This window comes from Vidua chalybeata, chromosome 8, assembly GCF_026979565.1.
Source record: "Vidua chalybeata isolate OUT-0048 chromosome 8, bVidCha1 merged haplotype, whole genome shotgun sequence".
NCBI classification, from domain to species: domain Eukaryota; kingdom Metazoa; phylum Chordata; class Aves; order Passeriformes; family Viduidae; genus Vidua; species Vidua chalybeata.
This window is the reverse complement of record NC_071537.1, coordinates 8,199,049-8,222,480: the sequence shown is the minus strand read 5'-3', so window position 1 is coordinate 8,222,480 and position 23,432 is coordinate 8,199,049. Positions and strand designations below refer to the sequence as shown.

The window sequence follows — 23,432 nt, the reverse complement described above, 5'->3', positions numbered from 1 at the left end:
TCCCGCCCTGCTGTCCCAGCTGGGGGTCCTGCCCCCACCTCACACACATTCCTTGCAGAGGGCAAACCTGCAACTCAGGGACAGGCTGGAAAAGTCCAAAGCCCAGGGAGTTCAGGAGGAAGATGGCACGAGTAAGATCAGTTAGGGATTTGTGGAAGATCCTAATCTGCATTGCTTTACACGTGGGTTGGCTCTGACCAAAGGCCAGTCACTGCAGGAGCAGTGGGAGGTGCTTGCACAGCTCTTGCTGGGCAGTTACCAACCTCCCTTCACTTTCCTACACCACAAACAATTAAGAGCCATTACCCATTAACATTTACTGTATTCAAGTCTTTTCCTCTCTAAAACAGGGACACAAGGTGGGAGAGGGAAAAGTTTATGTCCAGAGAACCTTGCCAACATTCTCCTACTGAGCACATCAGTCACTGTATGAATATGCTTGTGGAACCAACAGGTAATCCTGGTAATTCAAATTCCCAGGCAATGAATGCACACACAGCTTTCATCAGGTCTGTTTGAGGTGGCAGTGGCAGGAGCTACAGAAGGGTCAAGGGCCCATTTTCCCTGTCATTCCCAGGGCAAAGTTTTACCATCTTTTGCCTCAGCTGTCTCCGTGTGGCCGTCGGTGCTGCTCCCGCTCTCGGAGGCTGCAGAATATCTCTCGGACACCTCCACCTGTCAACAAGCACCAGGCACAGGCTCCACAGATGCAGGTGACCCATTCTTCCAGCCAGAACGTGCTGCAATGACCTCTTACCCCTTCTCCCATAATATGAGGTCCCACTCTCTCTGTAGCAGATGCTTTCACTGGGATATCCCCAGCCAGCTCACTCACACTGTGCCCTTCCCTGTGTTCCTGAACATGCCCCACCCCAGATGGGCTCACCTCTGAGGAGACACAGTGGCACCACTATGGCCTCCTACCCTGCAGCCTGGCTGGTGGGGGCATTTGACAGTCCCTGTAGGGGACATGGGCAGAGGAACCAGCCAGATGCCCAAGCAGGTCCATTCTGGGTGTCCACCAGAGACTTAGGAAAGTCTCTTTGTGCTCCCACTGTTTTGGAATAAGCTGCTCCCATGGCAGCTTCACCTAAACCTGGACTAGAGATTGCTCAAGCCCTGGCATCCAGGGGTCTATGACCCTCCCAAAGCTCTTGGAGAACACAACCAGCCCATTGGATGAGACAGCAGCTTCTGCCCTAGACAGTGGGTAGCCAAATGCTGAGTTAGTCTGGGAGGGAAGATATGGCAACAAAATTAAGATGCAAAGGAAAATGAAGATAGTTCCAAGAATGCTCCTTTTCAGCAGCACAGGGGTCTGGTTACACTCATATCAGTCTTTGCTTACCTAAAATTAAGGCACCTACACTAGTATCTATTGAAGGAATAGGGCTGGAAAGCCTGAGTGCTAGTTCTGTCTGAAGAGAGAAGATGTACCTTTGGGTAACTGAGACGCTGTGAGTCTGGGATGTACTGGTTGCCTTCACTGCCTCCTTCACAGAGCAGACCACTGGTCTCCTGGATTACCTGTGCAGAAGGGGAAGCCAAAGCCTGTGAGAGAGCTGCAGTAACAGGATCAATTAATGTCCCCCAACTAGGACAGGCAAAACCACATCAGCCTGGGAGACCCATGGTTTACTGTCCCTGTGACCCTGGGGACTGTCCTGGTGCTGCATCAGGCATCCAGCAGAAATTGCTGGATCCAAGTCACTGGGAGAGGCTGCCAGCAAAGGCAGCCCTGGCGTCTCACAGCCCCATGGCTGTCCTGGGCTCCAGGAGGCTCCTCCTCCTGCTGCTGTCCCAGGGGAAGGGCTGCATTTACCCCTGCCCTCAGCCAGTTAATGCTGGGGACCCACCCCAGACATTTCCCCCCACAGCTCCCACCACAGCAGCTGTGCTGGGAGGTCTCCACATGGCCTCCAGCACACTGAAGGCAGCAGGGAGCTGCAGGAAGAATCTATGCCAGGACATGAAAATGAAGTGGTATATTTGTATAAAGGCTTGCAGTGAGGAAGGGAGCCAGAGCAAGGACAGGGCTGAGATAAGATCTGGTCTCCCAGCAAAGCATGGGAGCACCAGTGGGATGAGTCCTGAAGGTGTCACTGACCCTGAGCCACTGCTCTGCCTGGTCTTTGCTCTGCAGCCCCAGCACGATGACATCAGCGTTTGTGGGGATGATCTTCAGCTTGTGCTCTTTCTTCCTCACTTGCTTTTCCTTGTGAATGACTGTGCAGCCCAGCAAATTCACATCAAGCTGGGGGTTGTGGTCTTTGGAGCTCTTGTAGCACTGGAGAAGGAAGACAGGGACAGGTGAGAGGCAGAGGAGGAACCTTCCTACTCACTGGCATGAACTCAACCCCACAAGTGACTCGTGCATTAAGTGCACTGAACACAGGGAAATCCTACAGTTCTAACAAGTCTGTACAGACCACACACAGGAGATGTATGTACAGGTACACATACATCTGACTGCATGCATATACCTGAAATACCTTCTACTGACACAGGATCAAGTATGTGGTTAGCCTCTGGGGTAAGTATCCCTTCTTCTCAACCACCTTAAAAAGTTTCCCTAGACATTTTGGGGGATTGGATTTTGGTTACAAATGTGTCCTTGTGCCCCCTTCAGTAATCCCATGCCCATGTTCCTTCTAAAAAAGGAATAAGATCCCCAAATCTCCAGGACATGGCTTTTGAAGCATTGCTTCTAGGGGTACTTTGTTTTTGCCAGCTCATTAACATGGGCTGAGGTGCCACTTCCTTCCTCAGCTCATAAAACCAGATTGTTTTAGACAGAGAGTAGAGGATCTGCTCACCAGCAACCTGGTGTCCTTGATAACACACAGCTGTTTTGCCCACTGTCCCAGCCACTTCTTTCTCCACAGGAAGGCACAGATGCGGGCATCCTTCATCAGCTCAATGGTGGCCTCTGGGGATGGCCACTGATGGGTTGCTGACTTGCCTTTGCTGCTCTCTTCCTCATCATAAGATTCGTAGGAACTACTAACAGCTTCACCATCTTCTACAACAAAAGCAAAGCTCTGTCATTAAATCCATTTTTAGAATAACTCTGAGTCAAATGCTTCCATCAGCCATGCTCACACATGCACAAGCTTCCAGTGCAGGGATGTGTCTTTTGAGGCTCTCCTACAGGAGGATAATTAATAGGAAAATTACCCTCATATATCCTTTTTTCTTTCTAGCCCAATATGAATCTAATTGCAGTATTTTGTGCCTAATAGCCTCTGTTAGCAAACACTCAAAAGACACTTCTTGGTTGACCACAAATCTGAGAACATTCCCTTAGACATTTCCTTATGTTTGCTGCTTTCCCTCCAAAGATGTTTTTACTACTTTCCATTTCAAGCCAAACATACACAATTTTTAAGGCAACAGCAAGCTACAATCAGCCCTTGTCCTCTAAATACCAGAAGTAAAAATGGTATTTGCAAGGCCATGCAGCAAGCAATGATCTATTGTATTTGAGATGTCATTCACTTTCCCTCTCTGGTCTAACAGGTCCCTCTTTCTCTACTCAGCATCTAAGGGATGGCAAGGAGCTTTGAAGTAATACACCATTTCAGCACCGAAAATTAGTCATAAGTGGCAAATGTGAGGAGCAGTAACAATATTTTTCATGTCCATTCTTAAATGGATTGCTACGTTACGAGTTGGAATTTTCAATACTCAGCTCTAAGGCATTGCAGAATTTTGGAGTTTTCACCTGATCACTGGTACCAGGCTCATCAGAAACACTGAAAATGTTCTCCCTGATTGCAGGGGGATTTGCAATGCTCTGCTGGCATTTAGAGCTCTAAGTCACGACATAAGCTCACAGAGCAGCATGGTAAGATTGGGGCAACATTTGTGTATGGTTTGACATTCTTGTCCTACCAAACAGCATGGAGGAATATTGTTAAGTTTCTCTCACTGGAATTTAATCTAATTTGGATTCTCACCAAATCTTACTATCTACATAACAATAGTATTATCAGATTGGTGCAAATGAAAAGAAGAAAAGCTGCCAGGAAAGAGAAAGAAAAAGGCATTAGGAGCTTCACTGAAGAATGTTTCAGTTGGGTCTGTTTGTTCTTTAAATAAAAAGAACTGAGATGCAGTAACAAAGCTACACTCCTACCCCCAGTGAAATTTCCCTCTACAACCTCCCTCAAGTGATCAAAACTTCACCAATTAAACAAACTTTTTAAAAAGCAAACACTCCCTTTCAACATCTCTGAATGGAGCACATCTCCATGCCTTCAATGTTTCAAACTGTCCATCTTTTATGGGAAAACTTGTATGGGAAACCTCAGTGCATTCTCACTATGCAGACCTTGTCCACAGGCAGAAATTCAGATGGAGTAACAGTGTAGGTGTTCCTCAACCCTACAAACACCAAGGAGCTGAAACTCTGCACTGCTGCAGGACCTTTCCATATGCAGCAGCAAGGATGCCTAAGGGAATCTCATCTTCCAAAACTCCCTCCTTTTCCACATGGGCCCTCTGGCCTCTTTTGGAAGCCTCTGGTGTCCCCACAGTAGGTCTCAGGCTGCCACCTTACTCCTGAGAAGCCCTGGATGCTCTTCTGTGCATCAACCACAGCCCCAAGTGTGGTTCCTCATGAGATGAGCTCTTCCCTACTTGAAGAGCTGCAGCAACTGCTGGCCTGGTGGCACTGCTACAGCCCCATGAAGGAAAGGCATTTACCAGGCTGTGCAGCTGGCAAATGGGGACAAGTCTTGTCTGCCAGCTTGTGACAACCCTGTGGTCACTACTGAGGCTCACTCAGTCCCAAATCATACAGCTCAGGCATCAGTGGCAGCCACAGTCCTGGATGTCTTTATCTAAATCCACCTCTGCTTTCCGTGGGTCTTCCCAGGAGCTCCCAGGGAGCTAAATCTGTGCCATGATGCAGGAAGCTCAGACCACCTTATACTGCCACTCTGCCTCAGTGGAGCACCTTCAACCATTCACCAAACAGCTAGGGAAGTTCTCTTCATTGTCGTCCTGAGCACAGGGAAAGTCACAAAAAATAACGTTTTGTGCAAAACAGACAGCGAGACATGGTTACCCTCCATGCATGTAACAGGCAAATCCAGGGGGAGAGACCTGATAATCTTTACTAAAACTGAGGTTTTGGGGGGTATTTTTGGGTTGTTTTTTTTGTTGTTGTTGTTTAAAAAAGGCACTTCAGGTTTGGAAAGCATGCCATACCCATAGTTATTGTGGCATAAATAACGCCCTCAGTAACCTGCAACCCTGGCCTGGGTCCAGCCGCAGCAAGCCTACCAAAAAGACCTGCACAGTCAAAAAGAAAGAGAAAGGGAGACAAAGAGAGAAAGCCACAGATAAGCAAATGCAGAGAACAAGGGCATCAATCCCCTCGGCCAGTGAGGCTGTCCCATCCCTGCATGCTGAGATTTCATAAAGGGACAGCATTTTCAACCCATCCCTCAAACAAGGCAAATCCCTTTCAAACAGAATCATCGTCATCACAATTAAAAGCAGCCAGGGCCGATGAGCTGTTTCAGCCAGAATAATGATTGCTCAGTTGGCAGACATGCTGCCCCTCGCCCGTTTTCACTCCGCTCCTTATCGCACCCTCCAATTATGCAAAGGCTGCTGATAAGGCTTCAACAGTTTCAGCCCAAGAGGGAAGGGAAGCAGCAGCCTCTGCTGGAGCTGGAAAATGAAAAGCAGAGCATCCCCAATGGAGGAGTGGGAATGCTGCTGATCAAAGATGGACCCCGAGATGCAGCAGACTCGCCTGCTTGCTTCATTTTAATTACTTCACCCACGGTTTGTTACAGTGTCTCACAGTCCCACCTCTGATGGTGCACGAAACCTCTATCTCTTCAGCCCATCTGGAGGCTTGCTTTGATGTCCTTTCTTGGCAGTGCACCCACTTATTTTAGTCGTGTTCCTATTTTTGTCTGATTTCACTACGCCCATTTGTTTGGGGACACATGGGTGTCTTCCCAGGCTCACGCTGTCACACTGTCAGAAAGTATTGCAGAGGGACTTCTCACAAGAGCTTCCAGCGACAGGACAAGGGGAAATGGATTCAGACTGAGAGTGTAGGTTCAGCTTGGATTTCAGGGAAAAATTCTTAACTGCAAACATGATGAGGCTGGCACAGGTTGCTCAGAGGGGCTGTGGATGCCCCAGCCCTGGAAGTGTTCAAGGCAAGGGTGGCTGGAGCTCTGAGCAGTCTGGTCTAGTGCAAGGCGTTCTTGTACATGGCAGGGGGGTTGGACTGAGATGATTTTTGAAGTCCCTTCCAACCCAGGCCATTCTATGATTCTGTGAAAGAATCAGCAGCTTCCTGGACTGCCACTCCTCCCTAGGCAACTTGTAGGGAAAGGCACAGAGGGCTTGGGGGTTACTGGGGTCAGGCTTTAGCATCTTTGGCCGGGGCAAAGTCATGCATATCCAGACTGCCCTTTAGCAACAGCAGTCACACCAAGGTCCCAGATCATTTGCTAGCAGTGAGCACCACTGTGTAGGACAGGTACAAATACTACTGACATCTGATAGGGCACAGGGTGGGGCAGGGGGAAGGGATGGGGAGTTTGTGCTTGTCGAAACAAAGGGCAGGACAGGGACCTGCAGGATGGCCCACATGCTGCAGGCTGATCTCTTGAGGCAAACCAGGGCACCAACATCAGTGCCCAGCTCCCCTCTACACAGGACACCACACTTCACCTTCTCCTGAGCACCTGCAGCCTCTCCTCCCACATACCTGCTGCTCCACATCTCTCCCTGCTCTTCCTTCTGGCTCACTCCCCAAGGAACCACCTCCAACATGAGGTTGCCAAAGAGCAGGGAGATTCTCATGATGCCTCCTTCCTTCCTCCTCACACAAAGCCTACTTTGTAGCACACCAGGAGGTTTGTGTATAGAAGGGATGTGGTGTGGTCTGCAGAGGGGACCAGTGGCTGAGCAATCACAGGATGCAAAGGCACCACACACCTCAGTGGTGGGGAATCACTAGAATCCTCTGCCCCATCTCTGCTGCTTTCACAGGCTCCTAGCCCCACTTACAGCTGTGACAGTGCTCAGTAACACACAGAGCCTGCTGGTGCAACACAGCTGACCACAGCAGCCACAGACAGCCCCCCAGAGCTGCCTCATTTGGACAGCGCTCCCATCATTTGTGCTTTTCTCTTTTTGCAGAGCTCTGATCTCTCATTTCCTTGGGCATGTGACTGACCCAGATTTCGGTGGATAGTGGGTGTATTTGCACCTCAGAGCAGCAGATTACCAAGGAAAAGCAGAGGTGGGAGCTGGGTATGCACTTACCATTCCTGCCAGCCAAGTCTCTGATCTGAGGGCGAGTTTATGGAGCTGCCTGGATAACACAAACTGGGTATCCCAGCACATGGATCCATGGCTGTACTCCAGCTAATCCAGCATGTGCCTTTTTATGCCATGGCTCTTAACAATTTATCCGCTTTCCCAATGTGCAGCAGGGGGAAAAGAAATCTCCTTTATCTTATATTGCAGGCATGGGGGTGAGGCTGCAGCACCCTGGGCTGCCCCAGCTGCAGCAGGGCTTCACAGCCCTCACCTCAGCCACATAATCCAGAGCCTTTCAGCAAAACACAGGGCAGAGCTGGGGGCCTCTCCTCTGCACTGAACAGCACCTTTCACCCTGGCCACGATGAGCCTGAACCTCTTCCCATCTGAGCTGGGCACCATCTTCCTGTTCACTGACACGGAGCTTCAAAGCCCAGTAGTTCACACTGGGGCTGGAGAGGACCCAGCTTCTCCCAGATGAGGCTCAGATTCAACAGCCAAGGCTTTAGATCCAAATCTGTCACCCTTAACCCTCACTTCTTTGCTTGCCTTGATTCTTGCCACTCAGCTCTGCCCATGCCACACACTCTGCTGCAGCCAAGGCTGATGAGCAGAGATCTGCTTCTGCAGTGGGGTGATATAATCTATCGAGTATGGGCTTAAATGGATTATAAAGCCACGACAAGATCAGCTCTGCTATCAGATCACAGGCAGGCAATCTCTCAGTGAAGGGTGTTCAACAAAAGGATGCAGGAACACATCGTAAAAAGTGAGAGTGTGGGAGCTCAGCATGCAGCAGCCTCCTCCCAGAGGGGTGGGGAGCCCACAGGGGACAGGCAAGGGTGGCACATGGCTGGGGGTGCTGTCCCAGGGGGTGAGTGGGTGCGTGCAAGGGAACACACACACTTTCCCCTCACACGAAGCGTGGCTTTCTACTCAAGTTTACAGATGGTTAAACTGCCACAAGAGACAGAGCTGAATAAAGAGCCAATTATAAAAATGGTTATCACTCCTAACAGACCAGCAGAGCCCCAAGGGGACAATTAGAGCGCTAGGACATGAATGCAAGCCACCACAGCTTCACCACTCAGTCCTGAATAGAAACTTGTGTTTGAGTGCAATCTGTCTGCCAGAAAACCACCAAAACAAAGAGGACCCACAATGGTTTCTAACATTTTACACTGATGCTATATTGACTCAAGTATATTACTAACTTCTACAGGAAAGTTAAAAATTGGAGCAATTCAGTAGTCTTTGCTTTCCAGCTAGCATTAGGTCTGTAATATCAAGTGTGATGAGCAGAAGAAAACAAATTTGTCCCAAAAGCTGTATGAAATATCTGTGCTTTCAATTACTGATTCTCATAAATCTCAAGTCCTCCATCTCCCACATGAACCCCCTTCCCAAGGGTTAGCTGGGATATACCATTTACAGAGATGTCATAGGGCTCAGCCTCTTCATAATACCCCTCTGGGGATTCAATCTTGGGGACTGGTGGTTGTTTTGTTTCCAGAATCTGCAGAATAAACACATAAAAGAAACATGATTTAAGGTAAAAACAGATCCACCAAAACAACAGGACATCCTTTCCCCCCTTTTTTAGCACTCAAGTGCATCCCAGTGGATGAAATCTTGTAGATGTGGTACAGTTAGCTCAAATATAAATTGAAATTACTGTATAATTGCATCATAAATGTTAATTTCTTTCATGTTGCTGAAAGCCTTGGGAAGATCAACTCATAGCAGCAATTGCAACCCATCAGCTTTGCCCTGAACTGAGATTTCTGCCTACTGCACTGACCCCCCTGAACTGCCCATGGTAACTGGGGATGGTCCTCTGTGCTATGGATTATCTTATCAGGGAACCAGAAGGGAGGACAATTGGTGCAACCCTGGCTTTACACTGAAAACATAACCTGAGCAGTGTCTGGTTGTGTCTCCAAGTCTCTGACTGACAGAAGCTAACAACTAAAAATCTCTGCTTTAGGAACTATATTGGGAATCTTTAATTGTGCTCTTAACAAAAAATGAAGGAAATGGATAAACAACACCAAGGGAAAATAAGCCTTTGAAAAGAGTCCAAGTACTGGAAAATCCCTGTGCTGCCTGCCAAACCCCTCCCTAAACACAAGCAAAGGCTGTCAGGAAAAACATGCCTTGATCCTTTAGAAATATCAATAAATAAGGGGAAAAAAATGAAGAAATTAACTTTTTACTTTTCAGGTGATTCACAGAGTTGTTGGACATGATACAGCAGAGCAGCAGCATGAACACATCAGTAGGATGAGCACAGAGCTTATGTTCTTCCCAGATACCTGGCACCCCATCTCCCACCCTGACCTGACAATAGCATTTCCCTGCTCCCCAGTGAGGTGTCCCTGCTCCTTTGGAGGTCAAACCACCCCCAGCCATCTGACAACAGGATGCTGTGTCTTGCCATGCTTCAGCTGACGTGACTGAGGCTGTGCAAACCCTGACAGGATGCCCAGGGTTAAAGCCCCACTCCCCCCAGGAAGAAGGGCACAAAAGCAGGTCTCTTTGCAGAGACAGCAGTGTTGAAGGTCACAAATTGTGCACTGTGCCAGCCCACGATTGCCCCCTGGGTGAGAGGGGCCAGTTGTGCACCAGCATTGCAGAGCAGTGCTCTCTAAGGCAAGCCCAGCCCATCTGCAGGTCATGCCAACATCATCAAATGCAGGTGCAAAGCTGCCCATCCTGCCCTGGATGTTTCCACCAGCAGCTACTGGTGCTGAGAAGCAGAAAGGAAGCTTTGAAGGAAGAGATTTTCTGGCCAACAGCTGCCCACAAAGGGAAGCTGTTGGGCCTGTGGGAGCGAGGAGCCCTGACCACACCAAAGTCGTGCCTGCTCCCACCTGGGCCAGCTGCCCGTGGCTCTGCCAACCTCCCAAACTTCTCCAGTGTTAGAACTCCTTACATGGGTCTGCCAGATGCTGTGAGCAGACTGAGCTTTCCTTCCAGAGACACGTAGAACACTGCTGGAAAACACTTGCCCTCCAAACACTTAAAAGGTTTAGGAACTTCTTGTCTTAATGTGTTGCATTAAAGAAACAAAATCAAACCCAGTCACTCCAGGGCTTTACTTAATCCCTTCCCTGGCTAGGAAATGTGTCTGTAATTGCCATCTGTGGTGGCCAGCTCACTTTGTGCTGTGACCATAAAGAAATTGTCTACACAAAGAAATGCTGTGGGTTTTTTTAACAACATCCCACAGCTGTCATGGAAGGGGCTGCTCTGTTTTGTTTCCTACAGACAATGAAAGCCTACAGGGTGCACCTTGGCTGACCAGAAGGTTTTGTCTCCTCTTTCCTAGGGGTGTGGAGTGGTTTACTCTCTAGCTTAAGTCAAAGACTATATATTTTGTTATTTAACCACACTGGCCCTTGCAGAACATTTGCCTGTTGCTTTATGGCACAACGAGTATGCAAATATGACCACCTTGTGCATTTGCATCCATACCACAGGACTTTCCCTGTGGGTGCCTGCAGGAAGAGACAGAGCTGCAGCACAGGAGAGGTCACCAAGGCAGAACTCATTGTTTAAAGTTTGTTTTGGGACAAATCCAAAGGAATCAGTGGGATCCAAGTGGGCCACCCCTGTTGGGTTGCCCAGTGACTGCTGGTGCCTGTGGGTGCCAGGGACACTCTGCTGTGCAGAGCTTTATCACCATATTTCTTCCATGCCTCAAAAGGCAAGTGTAGAGCAACACCACAGGATGCCTGTCACCAAATCACAGAAAAATCTGCAGAGCAAAACCAGATCTAATCTGAATTCCTCTCCTAACCTCTCAGTTTCTGTGCAAGGAGTTGTGTTCCACTCTCCACTGCCCAGGTGGCTGTGGCTCCTGCCTGCACTGGGAGCTGCAAATGCAGACAGGGAAGATCCATTTCCCCCAAGAGTAATTCCCACTCATTAAAGCTCTCCCCAGCCCCGTTCCCTGAAGGACACTCAGATACCTTCACTGCCAAAGCTCACTGACACTCAGATGCTCACAGTGAGGAGGTACTTGACTGCTGCATCCAAGGGAGGCCAACTCCAGTGGTAAGCAGCTGGGAGAAGGTAATTCCCAGCACAGGTCTGGGAGAAGACAGGTGCCCTTCTCAGCTAATCTATGTTTTTCTAATTCCCTCATTTAACTTCCTGATTGCCCAGTCAGAAAGCTGGGCTGCACCAAGCTCAAGAGAAATGCCTTGGGGACACCTGGCTGCTGCTTCCCCAGTGGTGCCTTCATTCCACCTCCTGCCCACTGTGAAATACAGAGCTAAACAGAGATTCCTGCTCTGGCCACTGCTCCCAGGCACTCCAGCTCCAGCCATCTGCGTGGGCAGAGCCCTCTGGGGCTGGAGCAGCTCCCAGCAGGCAATCATGCTGCATCCAAGGGTTCGTCAGCTGCATCCCATCCTACCCCTTGTTTTCCCAGCTCCTCCAGCTAACCACATAGATCCCTGGGCAAAAGTCCTGGGGCCTCACCCTGCATCCTCCTTCCTGGGAAAAGAACAGATCCTCCTCCATGGTTGATGGATGCACCACCCCATACTCCTCCATGCCTCCTCCCCATGCATGCTCCCTGCCCTCCTTTCCTTTCACATCCTGAAATCCCAGCTAACAGCAATTCCCACATTGCACCAACTACTGAACAGCACCATTCAGGGTCTCGAGGATGACCTGTGTCTAGGACAGCTGGGCTGGCTCCTGGCACAGAGACAACATCCCACTGAGAGCTGATGGTGTTTAACTGGCTTAAGGCTGCCCTACAGGAAAACCTACAGAGCCAGCAACTCCTCCTCACAGACCTGTGGGCTGCACAACCAGGACAACACCAGCACCCAGTGCACAGACAACACCAGGTGCTCCAGCTGTGAGCAAACCTCTGGCAATGGCCAAACTGAGAAAGGATCTGGCAGCAAGGGAGGTCCTGGTACTGCCCAGGGACCTTCCCACCACCCTGCAGCTGAGAGATTCCTGGCTTTTCTAAGATCATGTCAGCAGCCCAGGCACAGCTGATTTACAGCCCAGGAGAGATTTCCACAGCAACAGCTGAGAATCATCATCACCTCTGTTTCTTTGAAAAGCTCTCTTCTCCTCCCTTGAGCCTGGAGTGCCATGCAATGGGTGTGGCTCTCCCTGGCAGGGAGCACAGCCCTGTTTGCACACTCACGGGGAGCTCCCACAGCTGCCTGCTCCACCTGTGCACCAGCTTTGGGAACCACAGGGGCTCCTGGGTTCAGCCACCCCAGGCCATCACCCAGCTGCACCAAGCACGTACTGGCCCCACAGTCTTTGTAAACATGAAGCATGCAGCTGGAAATGCCTAGTTCGATGTTTTGTAATTATTTTTAAAATAAAGCTCACCAGGACCCTTTGCCTCACTAACAGACACAGGCAGAAGTCTTTCCACCCAGCCATGCTGCACAGGACATGACAACAGTGAAGCCTCAAGGGGTTCAGAGCCCCAGGCTGAGGCAGTGAAAAGCAAAGGCTGTGAAAAGTTTACCTTTGGAGGGGGGAGGCCTGGCAGGCTCTTCTGAGGAGGCGACAAATGCAGTCCTGAGTCTCCATTAGTCAGGGAGTTCTGATCCAACACTGCAAGGCAGAAACAATTACATAGACGACTTGTGGCATCTCCCAGCAGAGCACTTGCTACCCTGGGCTGTGCTGGAGCAGCAGGATGCTATTTCAGTGGGGAGCAGAGTGACAATTACAGGCAGGGCTGCAGGGCCACCATGTCATTTCAGGCCATAGCCAGGAACGTGGCACCGGGAGACCCAGCAAAAGCTGACCTCTGGTTTTAGGGCATGTTTTTCCTTCTGGAGGGAAAACTGTGAAGGCCAGACCCGCTGCTGAGACTTTAAAGGGTCTTGAGAAGCAGCATGGGCAGACACACCCAGTGTCTGGAAAGCCACGGCAGTTTAGCCCTTGCTAGCTCTGATCCCTGCGAGCAGACAGGTCAGTGACTGCTCCTCTGCTACCTTTCCCAAAAATGGGGCTAGCACCACCCTGCTCCCAGGGCAAACTGCAAAGGTGGCTGCTCAGCTCAGTGCACAGTGGCTTACCAAGGCCAGCCCTGATCAGCAGTGTGATCACTGCTCAAGGGAGGGTTGCTCTTGAAGCAGCCCAGGCCAAACGTGTGCATGGGCAGAACTGCTCCAGGTGATCCGTGTCTGCCTCTGGAAAGTCAGATTTTCCAAGCTGAATACAGAGTGATTTAGTATCTGGAGGGTACATTGAAGGCTCAGAAAATTAGTGTTCAGTCCTCCTTCTCCTACCACAGAACTCCTGGGTGGCCCCAGTGAGTGCCCAAATCCCATGACCTCTGAGATAGTGCAATGATGGATAGACCTCTTCCTTCTCCAGCTCCACACGCCAGCATCACAAATCACAGACTGTTTCCTTACTGGGGTGGGAGGGAAGGAATATTTTTCCCTAGACAAGCATTAACATGTTGCAGGTGTCCTCTGATAAAGACGCCTCTCTAAAACCTGCAGTTTGAAGAGGATTTAGAAGAAGGAAGGAAAAAGAAATACCATCCAAAATCCTGCTGAAATTCACATCTGTACAAACTGTTACTTATCTGTGCTCTCTGTTCCTTGTAAAAGTGAATGTCACCTGGCATTTGGGCTAAGAGGATCGCAGTGGCCACACAAGGAGCCCTTCACATCAGTCCCACCTCCCAGACTCCTGCCCCTTTGTGCTGACTTCCAGAAGGAGATGGCACCTGGCTCACTGAAGAGCCCTGTGGACTTGCAGGGCAGGGACTTGCTGCATCTCTCAGGTAAATGAGGTCCAGTAAATGATGGTGCCTTCATCACCCTGTGCAGGGGATTCAGTTACTGGGCCACAGGAAGGCATCTCAAAAGCAGTGTCTGTTCTGCTTAAATCCTTACCACTGGAATTGCAAGTAGATACGAGGAGCAGGGAAATACATTTTTGTGCAGAAATTGCATATTTTGAAGTTTGGAGGGGTGACTTTTGGAGCTGATGGACTTTGGAAAGCATTTCACCCTGTGCTGCTGGAGCACAGCTGTTGTGAGGAAGAAGCTCTGCAGAGCACGAGAGGTCCTGTCAGCTCAGGCACAGAAGTGTGGTCCCCAGTCCCATTCCAGGATTGGACTTGCAGTAGATAAAAGGAACACAGGGAGCTGCATCATCACTGGAAGATCAATATTACCAGTGGGCACTTGGGCCCCCTCCAGCTAAACCTGAACCTGCAGGCACCTCTCCATCCAGTTACAGAGGCAGAATCGGGGCTCTACACCCAGCTGCAGCTGTGGCTAAGACCCCACACATGTGTCTCACTGACTTCAGCATTTCCAAATAACTCAGAAGTTTTACTTGGAATAGGCAAGTTGTTGAAAACAGAAAGAGAGAAGTGCCAGGTCCTGCAGGGAGTGACTGAGTGGGCAGGGTCATGGCCTTGATAGGGAAAAGTCTGAAATAAAAGAATCACCTCTAAAAATAAATTGTCTGAAATTTTCCCTGTGTTTGGGCACGGTGGATTAGTGTTTTGCTTTACCCACCCAAATGAGAACCTATATAAAGAGATGTTTCTGTTGCTGCTCAGGGGCTGGGAGGCTGTGTGATCCTATTATAGACCATTACAGCATCACCCAGAGGGCCCTGTCTGGAGGTCACACTGGGGCTGCACGTGTAATCTGGGAGGACATCCTGTCTTCAGAGGCACTTGAAGTTAGCCCAAGTTTGGCTGCAGGTAGTTTAAAGAACAAATCAAACCAAATAAACAAAAAACCCCACCACAAAGAAATAAAACCAAAACAAACAACTGTGGAAGTGGAACAATCCCAAGTATTGCAGGACCAGCACATCAGCAGCAGGCTGCACTGATGAGTCCTTGTCTCATCCCTCTGCATTGGAAACTCTGGGGTAGGATCAGCCCCTGACTAGGTGTGCATTTAAAAAATGTGTGTCACTAATACTCTCACTCCATGCAATTATCAGTAACCTCTTTCACAATGAACTTCAAAGAGGAAGAACATTTTTAGACAATTATGTTCTTTGCCATGTTACAAATTCAAAACCTGGGAAAACTAAATTTGAAATGAGTATTTCACCTAGGTCTGATTTCTTTTACTCTGCAGAAGTCTCACATCCCTGGGAGATGAAGGTGCTCTGCCCCTGCAGATGGTGAGGGCTGAGCCCTGCAAACTTGCCTCGCAAGGCTGTGACAACACAGACCCTCTGGGCCAGAGCAGAGCAACACAGCAAACAAGAAATACACTTTCAAGGTCTCAAAGATGCAAAAAGTGACTGTGGCCAAAGAAAGCATGAAGGCTTCCTTGAATATTTCAGGCACTGGAGCTTCAAGCCTTAGAAGGCAACATTTTTATCCCAAAATAAAGACCTCCAAAGTGCTACTTCCAGGAATAACCTCACAGTGTTGGCAAGGACCACTATTTCCAAGGGAATGTTATGAAAATGGCCCTTCCACAACCAGCAGCTGCTCCAGCCCTCAGAGCTGCCAGAGCAAGGCTCTAACCTTGTGTGCCTTCATCATCCCATGAGACACGATGAAACCATTAATCTTCAGCTCCCTACCTTTGTCTTGTTTCTCTTGGTCACCCTGCTGTTTATGGACCGTCACTTTGTTCATATAAATATACTCCTCATCACCACCTGCAAACAAAGGGAGAAGTGAACTCTTTACCCACACGCTGCTCTCACACTGCTAAGTTTTTCCACAAAGGCAGATGTAAGAAATGTATCTGCTGAGCACATATGGAGAGAGCACGCTGGTTGAGGCAACGTGCAGGAAAAACCCCAAGCAATAATAAAAAGCAGAAAAATTAAGTGCTTTATGGTCAGGAAATTCCGTAAGTTAAAATTTCTACTTAAACATTAACTTGGCCAAACAGTACATCCTGTGTATCTTACAAAGTGGATTAAATAAACTTAAGGTTTAATAAGGAAAACAGAAAGGATCAGGAATCTTGGGAACCCTTTGCTTGTAAAGCTGGACACATAACTATAGTAATTTTACATAAACAATTAGAGGCCACTGCAAAAATAAACTCAGTTTCATTTTCTCCTTCTAATTTTCATGTCTCCTATTCCCACCAGCCACCAGGAAAATGTTGCTTCAAGACCCCATAGCAATTCCCATGACAGCCCACCACCCCATCCCTGGTTTTCCTCATCTGTACCACTGGACTTGGTGTAGACTTTCAGGAGGTCAGAGAGGAAGCTCTTCTTCACCACAGCAGTGCTGCTCAAGTTCTCCTTGTCCAGTATCCTCAGAAAATCTTCAAGTTCTGTGAGCAGCTGCTCAAGAGCTACAACAGAAACAGAGACAACTTTTGGCAAAGCAGCTGGGTGGTGTGTCAAAAGAGGACATATGTTAATTCCATGATTTCCAAAATCCTTTGCTTTCTCTGCCCAGGAATAGTTCATATTTAATTTTCCAGCTTGAACTCTGCCTCTAGCTTTGGAAAGAAAGTGGGTCTCAAACAAAAAAATCTCCAACTTCCCTTAGTCTGTTCACACATCAGTGAAATCCCATGTAAATACCTATTCTTCTTCCATTAGGACTTCTTGCTCAAGCAAAGGCAACCTGAAGAGATTTTGAGCATTAGGGTGAGATTACACAAAAGCAGCTTGCAAGGTCTTCATACATGCACCTTGAGTCCTGGCAAATGTAATTCAAACCTCATTTGGCTTGGGACCTACCAAAAATCCTGCTTTTTGCTTCCTCTTTCTAAGCCTTCTCCTTATCTGGGAGAGATGGGGCCCTGGCAGTCTGGTGTAGCAGGAGGTGTCCTTGCCCATGGTAAGGAAGTTGGAACTGGATGATCTCTAAGGTCCCCTCCAGCACAAACCACTCAACAATTTTATGTTTCATTCTACTATTATTTCTCTGTCTGCATTAATTTGAAAATGTTTATGTGTGTATTCCAAAAAGAAAAGAAGAATAATCTCCACCCCACACGTACATAAATCACAATCACAGTAACTTCTCAAGCCACCTTGCTTGGGCAGTGAGCACAGAGCCACTGTATCCCGTGAAGCTGAAGACACAAGACTCAGCAGCATCTCTCAGCACCTCAGGAAGCCCTGCTGTAGCCAAGACACCCCTGCACACCCAAAGCAAGCAGCTGGGACACGGCACTGCCCAGCTGAGCCAGGCTAATGGGTTTGTTTTCCTCCTGAGGAGGTGCTGCACAGCCCTGCCACCAACAAATCACTGCTCTGACAGGGCTCACGCTGAAGCAACAGACTCTTAATTGCTTGCTTTTGTTCACACCAGAGTTTATCATGGGCTAATTAGCAGCAGGGGCAGGAGGAGGAAATAACAGAGTATTATGTGGAGAGAGGAAGCGCAACGCAAGAATGACAGTGTGTGGGAAAAACATGCCAAACCCAGCTGGGACTGCTCTTCCCCTTTGGAAGCTCCCCTGCTGCCCCTCTCCATCGCTCCTGGTGCTGAGGATCTGCAGAGATGGGCAGAGAAGCTTGGCTTTGCCACCACCATCACCCTGCAAGCCAGGCAGTGACGCCTGAGCACCATCAGGGAACTTCGGGATAACCTGAGTGGGGCAACGCTTCCTTCCCTTTACTTAGAGCATTTACACTGGTGATCCCATGGAACCCCTGTGACAGCATTCCCACACTGGTGATCCCACAGAACCCCTGTGACAGCATTCCCACACTGGTGATCCCACAGAACCCCTGTGAGTCGCAGTTCACACCTATTAACTAGGAAAGTGTTAATACTTTGGATTTATAATACAAAGCATCTGAGCAGTTCTAGTTAAAGAGCTACCCCATTTAAGGTCACAAAGAACACTTTTTTAAAGGCAGGAGAAAGCCATCACCTTCCTACTCACCTATCTTTAGCCACCAGGCAACCTTCCTGGGGTAAATACATGTTAGAAGATTGATAAATAAATTACACTGTAAAGGTTTATGTTGAAAAAACTTGCTACTGCTCTCAAACTGAATTAATCTTCACCAGACTGACTGTAAAACAGCCTAATGACTCTAGATCAATCAATAACAGCTCCAGAGGAACCAACCAACTTGTAGTTATTCACACTTCATTCTATACCCTCTACACCAAATTAATTCTCTTCTGGTCTGATTTAGGACCAGCAGGGAAGGAAAACACCTGCATCATGCTGTGTTAACTCAAAGGTCTTTGCCAGCTTCTGTTTTGCCCAGAGAAAACAAGAATTACCTCAAGAAACAGAAGCTTTTTTTTTTTCCATAAGCTGTGAGGAAACAGGTAGCATTTGCTGATAATCCTACTGGATGCCAGTAAGCAATGAATGGTGTCAAACCTACTCACAACTGGCTGCTCTGAAGCATCAGGGACCCTGTTTCTTCCAAGTTTAAGGAAATCCCCCAGAGTAAATCACAGCCTTGCTGTACTCATCTGCTTCAGTGGCCCACTTCAGAAAATTCAAATTGAAGTCAGGTCCTGCTTGTCAGGCCAGCTGCATAGGACAGGGATGTGTCAGGGATGATACCAGAAAAAAACAGCACCAAGGACACCTAACCTTAATCTGAAGCTTCAGAAGCAACTGCCCACATGGATGTCACAACAACGGGTTTGCAGGGAAGGGGGTACAATTCCCATTCCCTCCTCCACCCCCAGACTGCAGAAAATGACTTTATTCTTCTCCCAGGCATCCACAGCTAGCACACACACAGGGCTGAGCCCTTATGAATAGCAGAGCCCATACAGTAGGTTACATTTTCCAGCCCACCAAAGCTGAACTCAGGCTTCCAGTGACTCAAAGCAGCTCATTTAGGATGTGATCCTGGGGCCACAGAGGTCAGTGGAAAGATTCTGTCAGACCTCAATGAATTCAGACTTCAGGGACTCAAGAGAGGTTAATTTTGTTCTTCTTCTGCAAGAAGCAGTATATAAACTATCTGCTTCTATGCAAGTATCTTTCTGATCTCAGCTAACGTTCCCAATCCAAACCTGATACCTGCAAAAAAACAACTCCACTGACCATTCATTCTCTCCTGTCAGAGGGAGAACAAGCCAATATTTATCAGAGACTGATGAGTGTGAGAAGTAAAAATACAAAGAGGGTCTGTAAGATTCTCTGTGCAAGCCACTATCACAGCAGGTCCCAGCAGTAAAAACAATTGAGAGCCCTTGTACATTAAACCATCTCAGGATTCTGAGTGCTGGAGGTCACTGCTTGATCTCAGCTAAAGACCTATCATGCTGTGCTGGTGATGTATGGAACATGCTCATGGTAAAACCAGGTTGGTGGCTTTGCAAAGCAGCCTGAAACAAATGGTTCTCCCTCTAAGCTGCATGGTTGTGCTCTCCTTATGTTAGCAGTTTAGAAATGACAGCACATAAAGAGATGATTCCTGCTCTGCAGGGCAAGAGTAACAGATCCAAGGAACATATTTGCAAAATGGTATGGCTGTGAGCAGCAGAATGAGAGATCAGAAGTAGACAGAAGCCTAAGGCAGAGAAATTCTCAGATGCTTTTCTGAAACTTTTTCCCACTGCTATATTGCTCTTCTCAACTCTTATAGCACTTTGTGACTTAAGTAATATTTCTGGCACCAACTCAAACAAAGAGCTTCATAGATCTTACAAAAAGTCAGCCCCCTTCACAGAAAACAGGGATTACCTCTAAGGTTTAGATTGTCAGAAAAATTATGAGACTTGGCCTAGGTTACTGTGAATACCTGCACTGAATCCAGTCCCCTCGAGCACCAGGATGTGACCTACTTCAGTTCCCTACAAAGCATGGCCACAGACCTGGGGCACCATTGGAAATCACAGCACAGCTCATGGCATGTTCTTCTCCATGGCAACAGACATCAGTAACTGGATAAAACCTGTAGGAATTTCTCAACACATGATGGAAAGAGGCATAGGAGCATCACAGTCAATGGGAAACTCGAGTGATTTGCATCTGCAGTGAGTGGATGATCATCACTGAAAGGACGGTACTTTGAAATATATAGAAATATCACATCTTTACTGATGTAATTCAGGGTGGGGGCTATAGGCAGAATTACCAGCTCCTTCTTCTTGCATGCACTTAACTGGATGATGAGATATGTTCTCCCTTCTTTTACTCCAAGACAATGCAACCCATTTTACAGAAACTCCTGCCCCACCACAGGCTCTCTCAGTTTGAAGGCTGCAACTCTGGTCGCAGCAATAACCAAAGAGATGCTTTAAACACAACTGATCTGTTCCAACAGCAATTCAGTGGCAGCAGGACAGCACTGAAAAGGGCTTCTTTTGGCAGGAGTCTGTGCCTTTCTTTGCAGACTGAAAGTCTCTTGCATTGCAGCAGTGTCTATCCTAGCTCATGAGAAGCTAGAGCCAAAAATGAAACAGCTTGCAAAGCCCTCATTGAGGAAGCACATTCCTGGCAAAAGAGCTGCCAATTTTGCCTGACACCAAGGTCACTGAAAGGTAAATGACCATTAAACTAGATTATAAAAACCATTCCTACCAATAACCACTGATCTCTGTCATTGTGCTACAATAACAACCCACGTCTACATCTAATTACTTCATGTCTTGGCCTTATGAGGAAATGGGAAGACAGGCTCTGAATGAACTTTCATTCAAGTGTTTCAGTAACCACTGGGCAGGATTGTATTAGACCTTTTAATCTAAATTCAATTACTTATTTTATCAAGGTAGAGGGGCCCCAGCCACCGGACAAAGAACTGTAATGGGATATATACTAGAAGACAAACTCTTTCCTCTGCTGAGATGAGAGGTGAAAGATAAGGAGTATCATTTGCTAACAGGAAACTAAGGCATTGGGAGATTAAGTGATTTGTCCAAGGATATGGGCATATTCTTCAGCAGATCAGGAATATGAACTAGCTTTCCCACATCCCAGCCTGGGGACTGTGTTTCCAACCCCCCATCCACGGATCCCAAAGTGCTGAGATATATTCCACCCTTCTGCCCAAAGCAGTCTGGGTTTGGTACTTTTGGCTTCACCTTTTCCTCCTAGAAGGAGCTGGGCTAAGCTGCTGACAAAAAATTCCATTCAGGCATCAAGTAAATACCTGCAGTCTGTGCCATGCCAAGCTTCCTGCTTCAAAAATCTTGGAAACTCCAGAGACAGTAGAAGTGGCAGCAGCACTGTGCACCATGGAAAAGCCAGCCCCCAGGAGCAGAGGGGATCCTGAGGAATATCTTGAGGTACCTGCCCACACCCAGCCTCCCCAGGCTGCCTCCACCATGCACTACATCCCATGGCAACCTTTCAGCTCCCATTTCCCACTGACCAGCCCTGGCTGGCAGCACTGGGATTCCCCAGGGGCTGCTTTGGCAGACAGCAGCTCCTTTCTAGCCCTGCTTTCTTTTTTCCTTTGCTGCATAAAATGAATAGGGCAGCTGAGGAGTGTGCAGAGAGGACAGAGGCAGCATTCAGGCTGCTGAATAGCAAGTGCTGTCAGAAGAGCAGGAGGGCCCAGCCCAGGCCTCCTTGGCTAATTTGGAGTCTTACAGTAACAGTTGGGCTTTGCAAGAGGGAAAAGTCACCCACGGTTACAGCTGGAGAAGGCCATTCTCCCCAGCTGTGAGGAAAGGCAGATGTGTGGATGGTGACAGCTGTAACAGCTGGATGACCCCTACACTGGGCCACCTTCCAAAACAGCAAAGCAGATCCTTCCTCAGACAAACCAGCCCTCCTCACCCTGCCGGCTGCAGGGTCGTGCAGAGGAGCAGTGAAGAAAAGGGAACAGCACTGCTTTGGCTCCTCTGCAGTGGATGCAGCTCCTCTGCCCTGCTCCAGATGCTGCTGGCTTTGGCAATGCAGTGCAGGGAAGGACAGGTGTGGCAGATGGTTCATCCAAATGCACTGAGAAGCAGCAACATCCCTGCTGAATCCCAGAAAGCTGCTCCTCTGGGAAGCATCCCCATCCCACTGAAACGCCACCAGCATTCACCCAGGGTGATGAGCAGAATAAACCAGGTGTGTGCAGACTAAGGCACTCAGACTGAGAGAGACCAGGTTTACCACCTTGGTTTTGACCATCAGAAACAATGATTTACTTCTCACACTTGTGCCTGTAATGACTGGCTAGCCTTCCATCTTCTTGCTTTTCATGGGAAGAGAATAAAAAGCCCAGCTCACTGTTGTCCAGTTGAAAAGGGTTTTGTTTTTTTTTTTTACCCACAGAAAAATAATTATGAATATATAAATAATTATAGAAAAAAGAAATCTCCCCACAGCAAAATGAGAAGTGTTGTGTTTTTCAAAGGAAAATCCACAAAAACCTCCTCTAAGCTTCTGGCAAACAATGAACTTTCTCATTGGAGAATCACTGCTAGATTAAACAAAACAAAAGGCAAAATTCATAATCCAGAGACAAGCTAAAATCCCTCAAAATAAGAAAACTGTAAAACTGGAGAACTCCTATCAGATTATTCCTAATGAGCCAGACCAGTGTCAGACAGTTATGACCACCGGCACAAAGCTGTCTGATTTTTAAACACAATGAGTGCTCACAGGGAAGAGAGGAAGAAAAAAAACCCACCCAGACTGTTCTAATAATGTACCTAAAATCCAGCACCGCTTGGATTCACACTTTCCTTGGGAGCACTAGGCTGGTCTTTGTTGCAAAGTATGATTCATGGAAGGACAGAGGCAAACAATGTGTTTGGCTGGCTGTGGGCTGTGAACTGCACAGATGAACCCAAGCAGCTCTGCGTGGGCTGCTCTGAAAGTTCGAACAAGACTCGTATTGAGAAGTGGCAGCTCTAACCCAGGAACTCTGAACTTTAACAAAACGGCAGCAGAAAATGCACACAAAGCTTTTTTCAGTTAGCTGAGCAAACAACAGACTCCTCTTCCCTCCACTGGAAGGTGGGAAACAGCATCCAAGAAAAATTAAGAAAAAAAAAAAGGAAGAGAGAAGAGAAGCAAAACATGAAAATTACTGTGTCACACAGAGATTTCACTGAGCACTCTTGCATTTTAGTGCCACATTGCTCTATTATATCATAGAAAAGTTTGGGCTGGAAGTGACCTGAAAGATCATCTGGTATGCAATGGAGGGTGAATGTTTGACACTTCACAGGCAACACAGTGATGTGCTTCTTTGCAAAGGATCTCAGCCTTTCCATGATAGAGCAACTGGTGAGTCACTGG

General features: G+C 48.0%; 1 protein-coding gene across 3 annotated transcripts in view; it reads right to left on the bottom strand.

Annotated features, from left to right (window-relative positions):
• The window catches only part of AFAP1L2 (actin filament associated protein 1 like 2), a 65,472-nt gene that overhangs the window by 8,706 nt on the left and 33,334 nt on the right, over nt 1-23,432 (bottom strand). Inside the window, exons 2-10 of one of the 3 annotated variants that reach the window (XM_053949252.1) lie at nt 16,476-16,604; nt 15,871-15,948; nt 12,812-12,900; nt 8,725-8,815; nt 5,215-5,298; nt 2,817-3,019; nt 2,108-2,287; nt 1,438-1,527; nt 591-675 (exon numbers count right to left, since the gene is read on the bottom strand). In XM_053949252.1, coding sequence (XP_053805227.1) covers nt 591-675; nt 1,438-1,527; nt 2,108-2,287; nt 2,817-3,019; nt 5,215-5,298; nt 8,725-8,815; nt 12,812-12,900; nt 15,871-15,948; nt 16,476-16,604 — 1,029 coding nt within the window. Of the gene's footprint in view, nt 1-590; nt 676-1,437; nt 1,528-2,107; nt 2,288-2,816; nt 3,023-5,214; nt 5,299-8,724; nt 8,816-12,811; nt 12,901-15,870; nt 15,949-16,475; nt 16,605-23,432 lie in introns of all 3 variants that reach the window. The other 2 variants (XM_053949250.1, XM_053949251.1) reach the window with 2 other exon arrangements.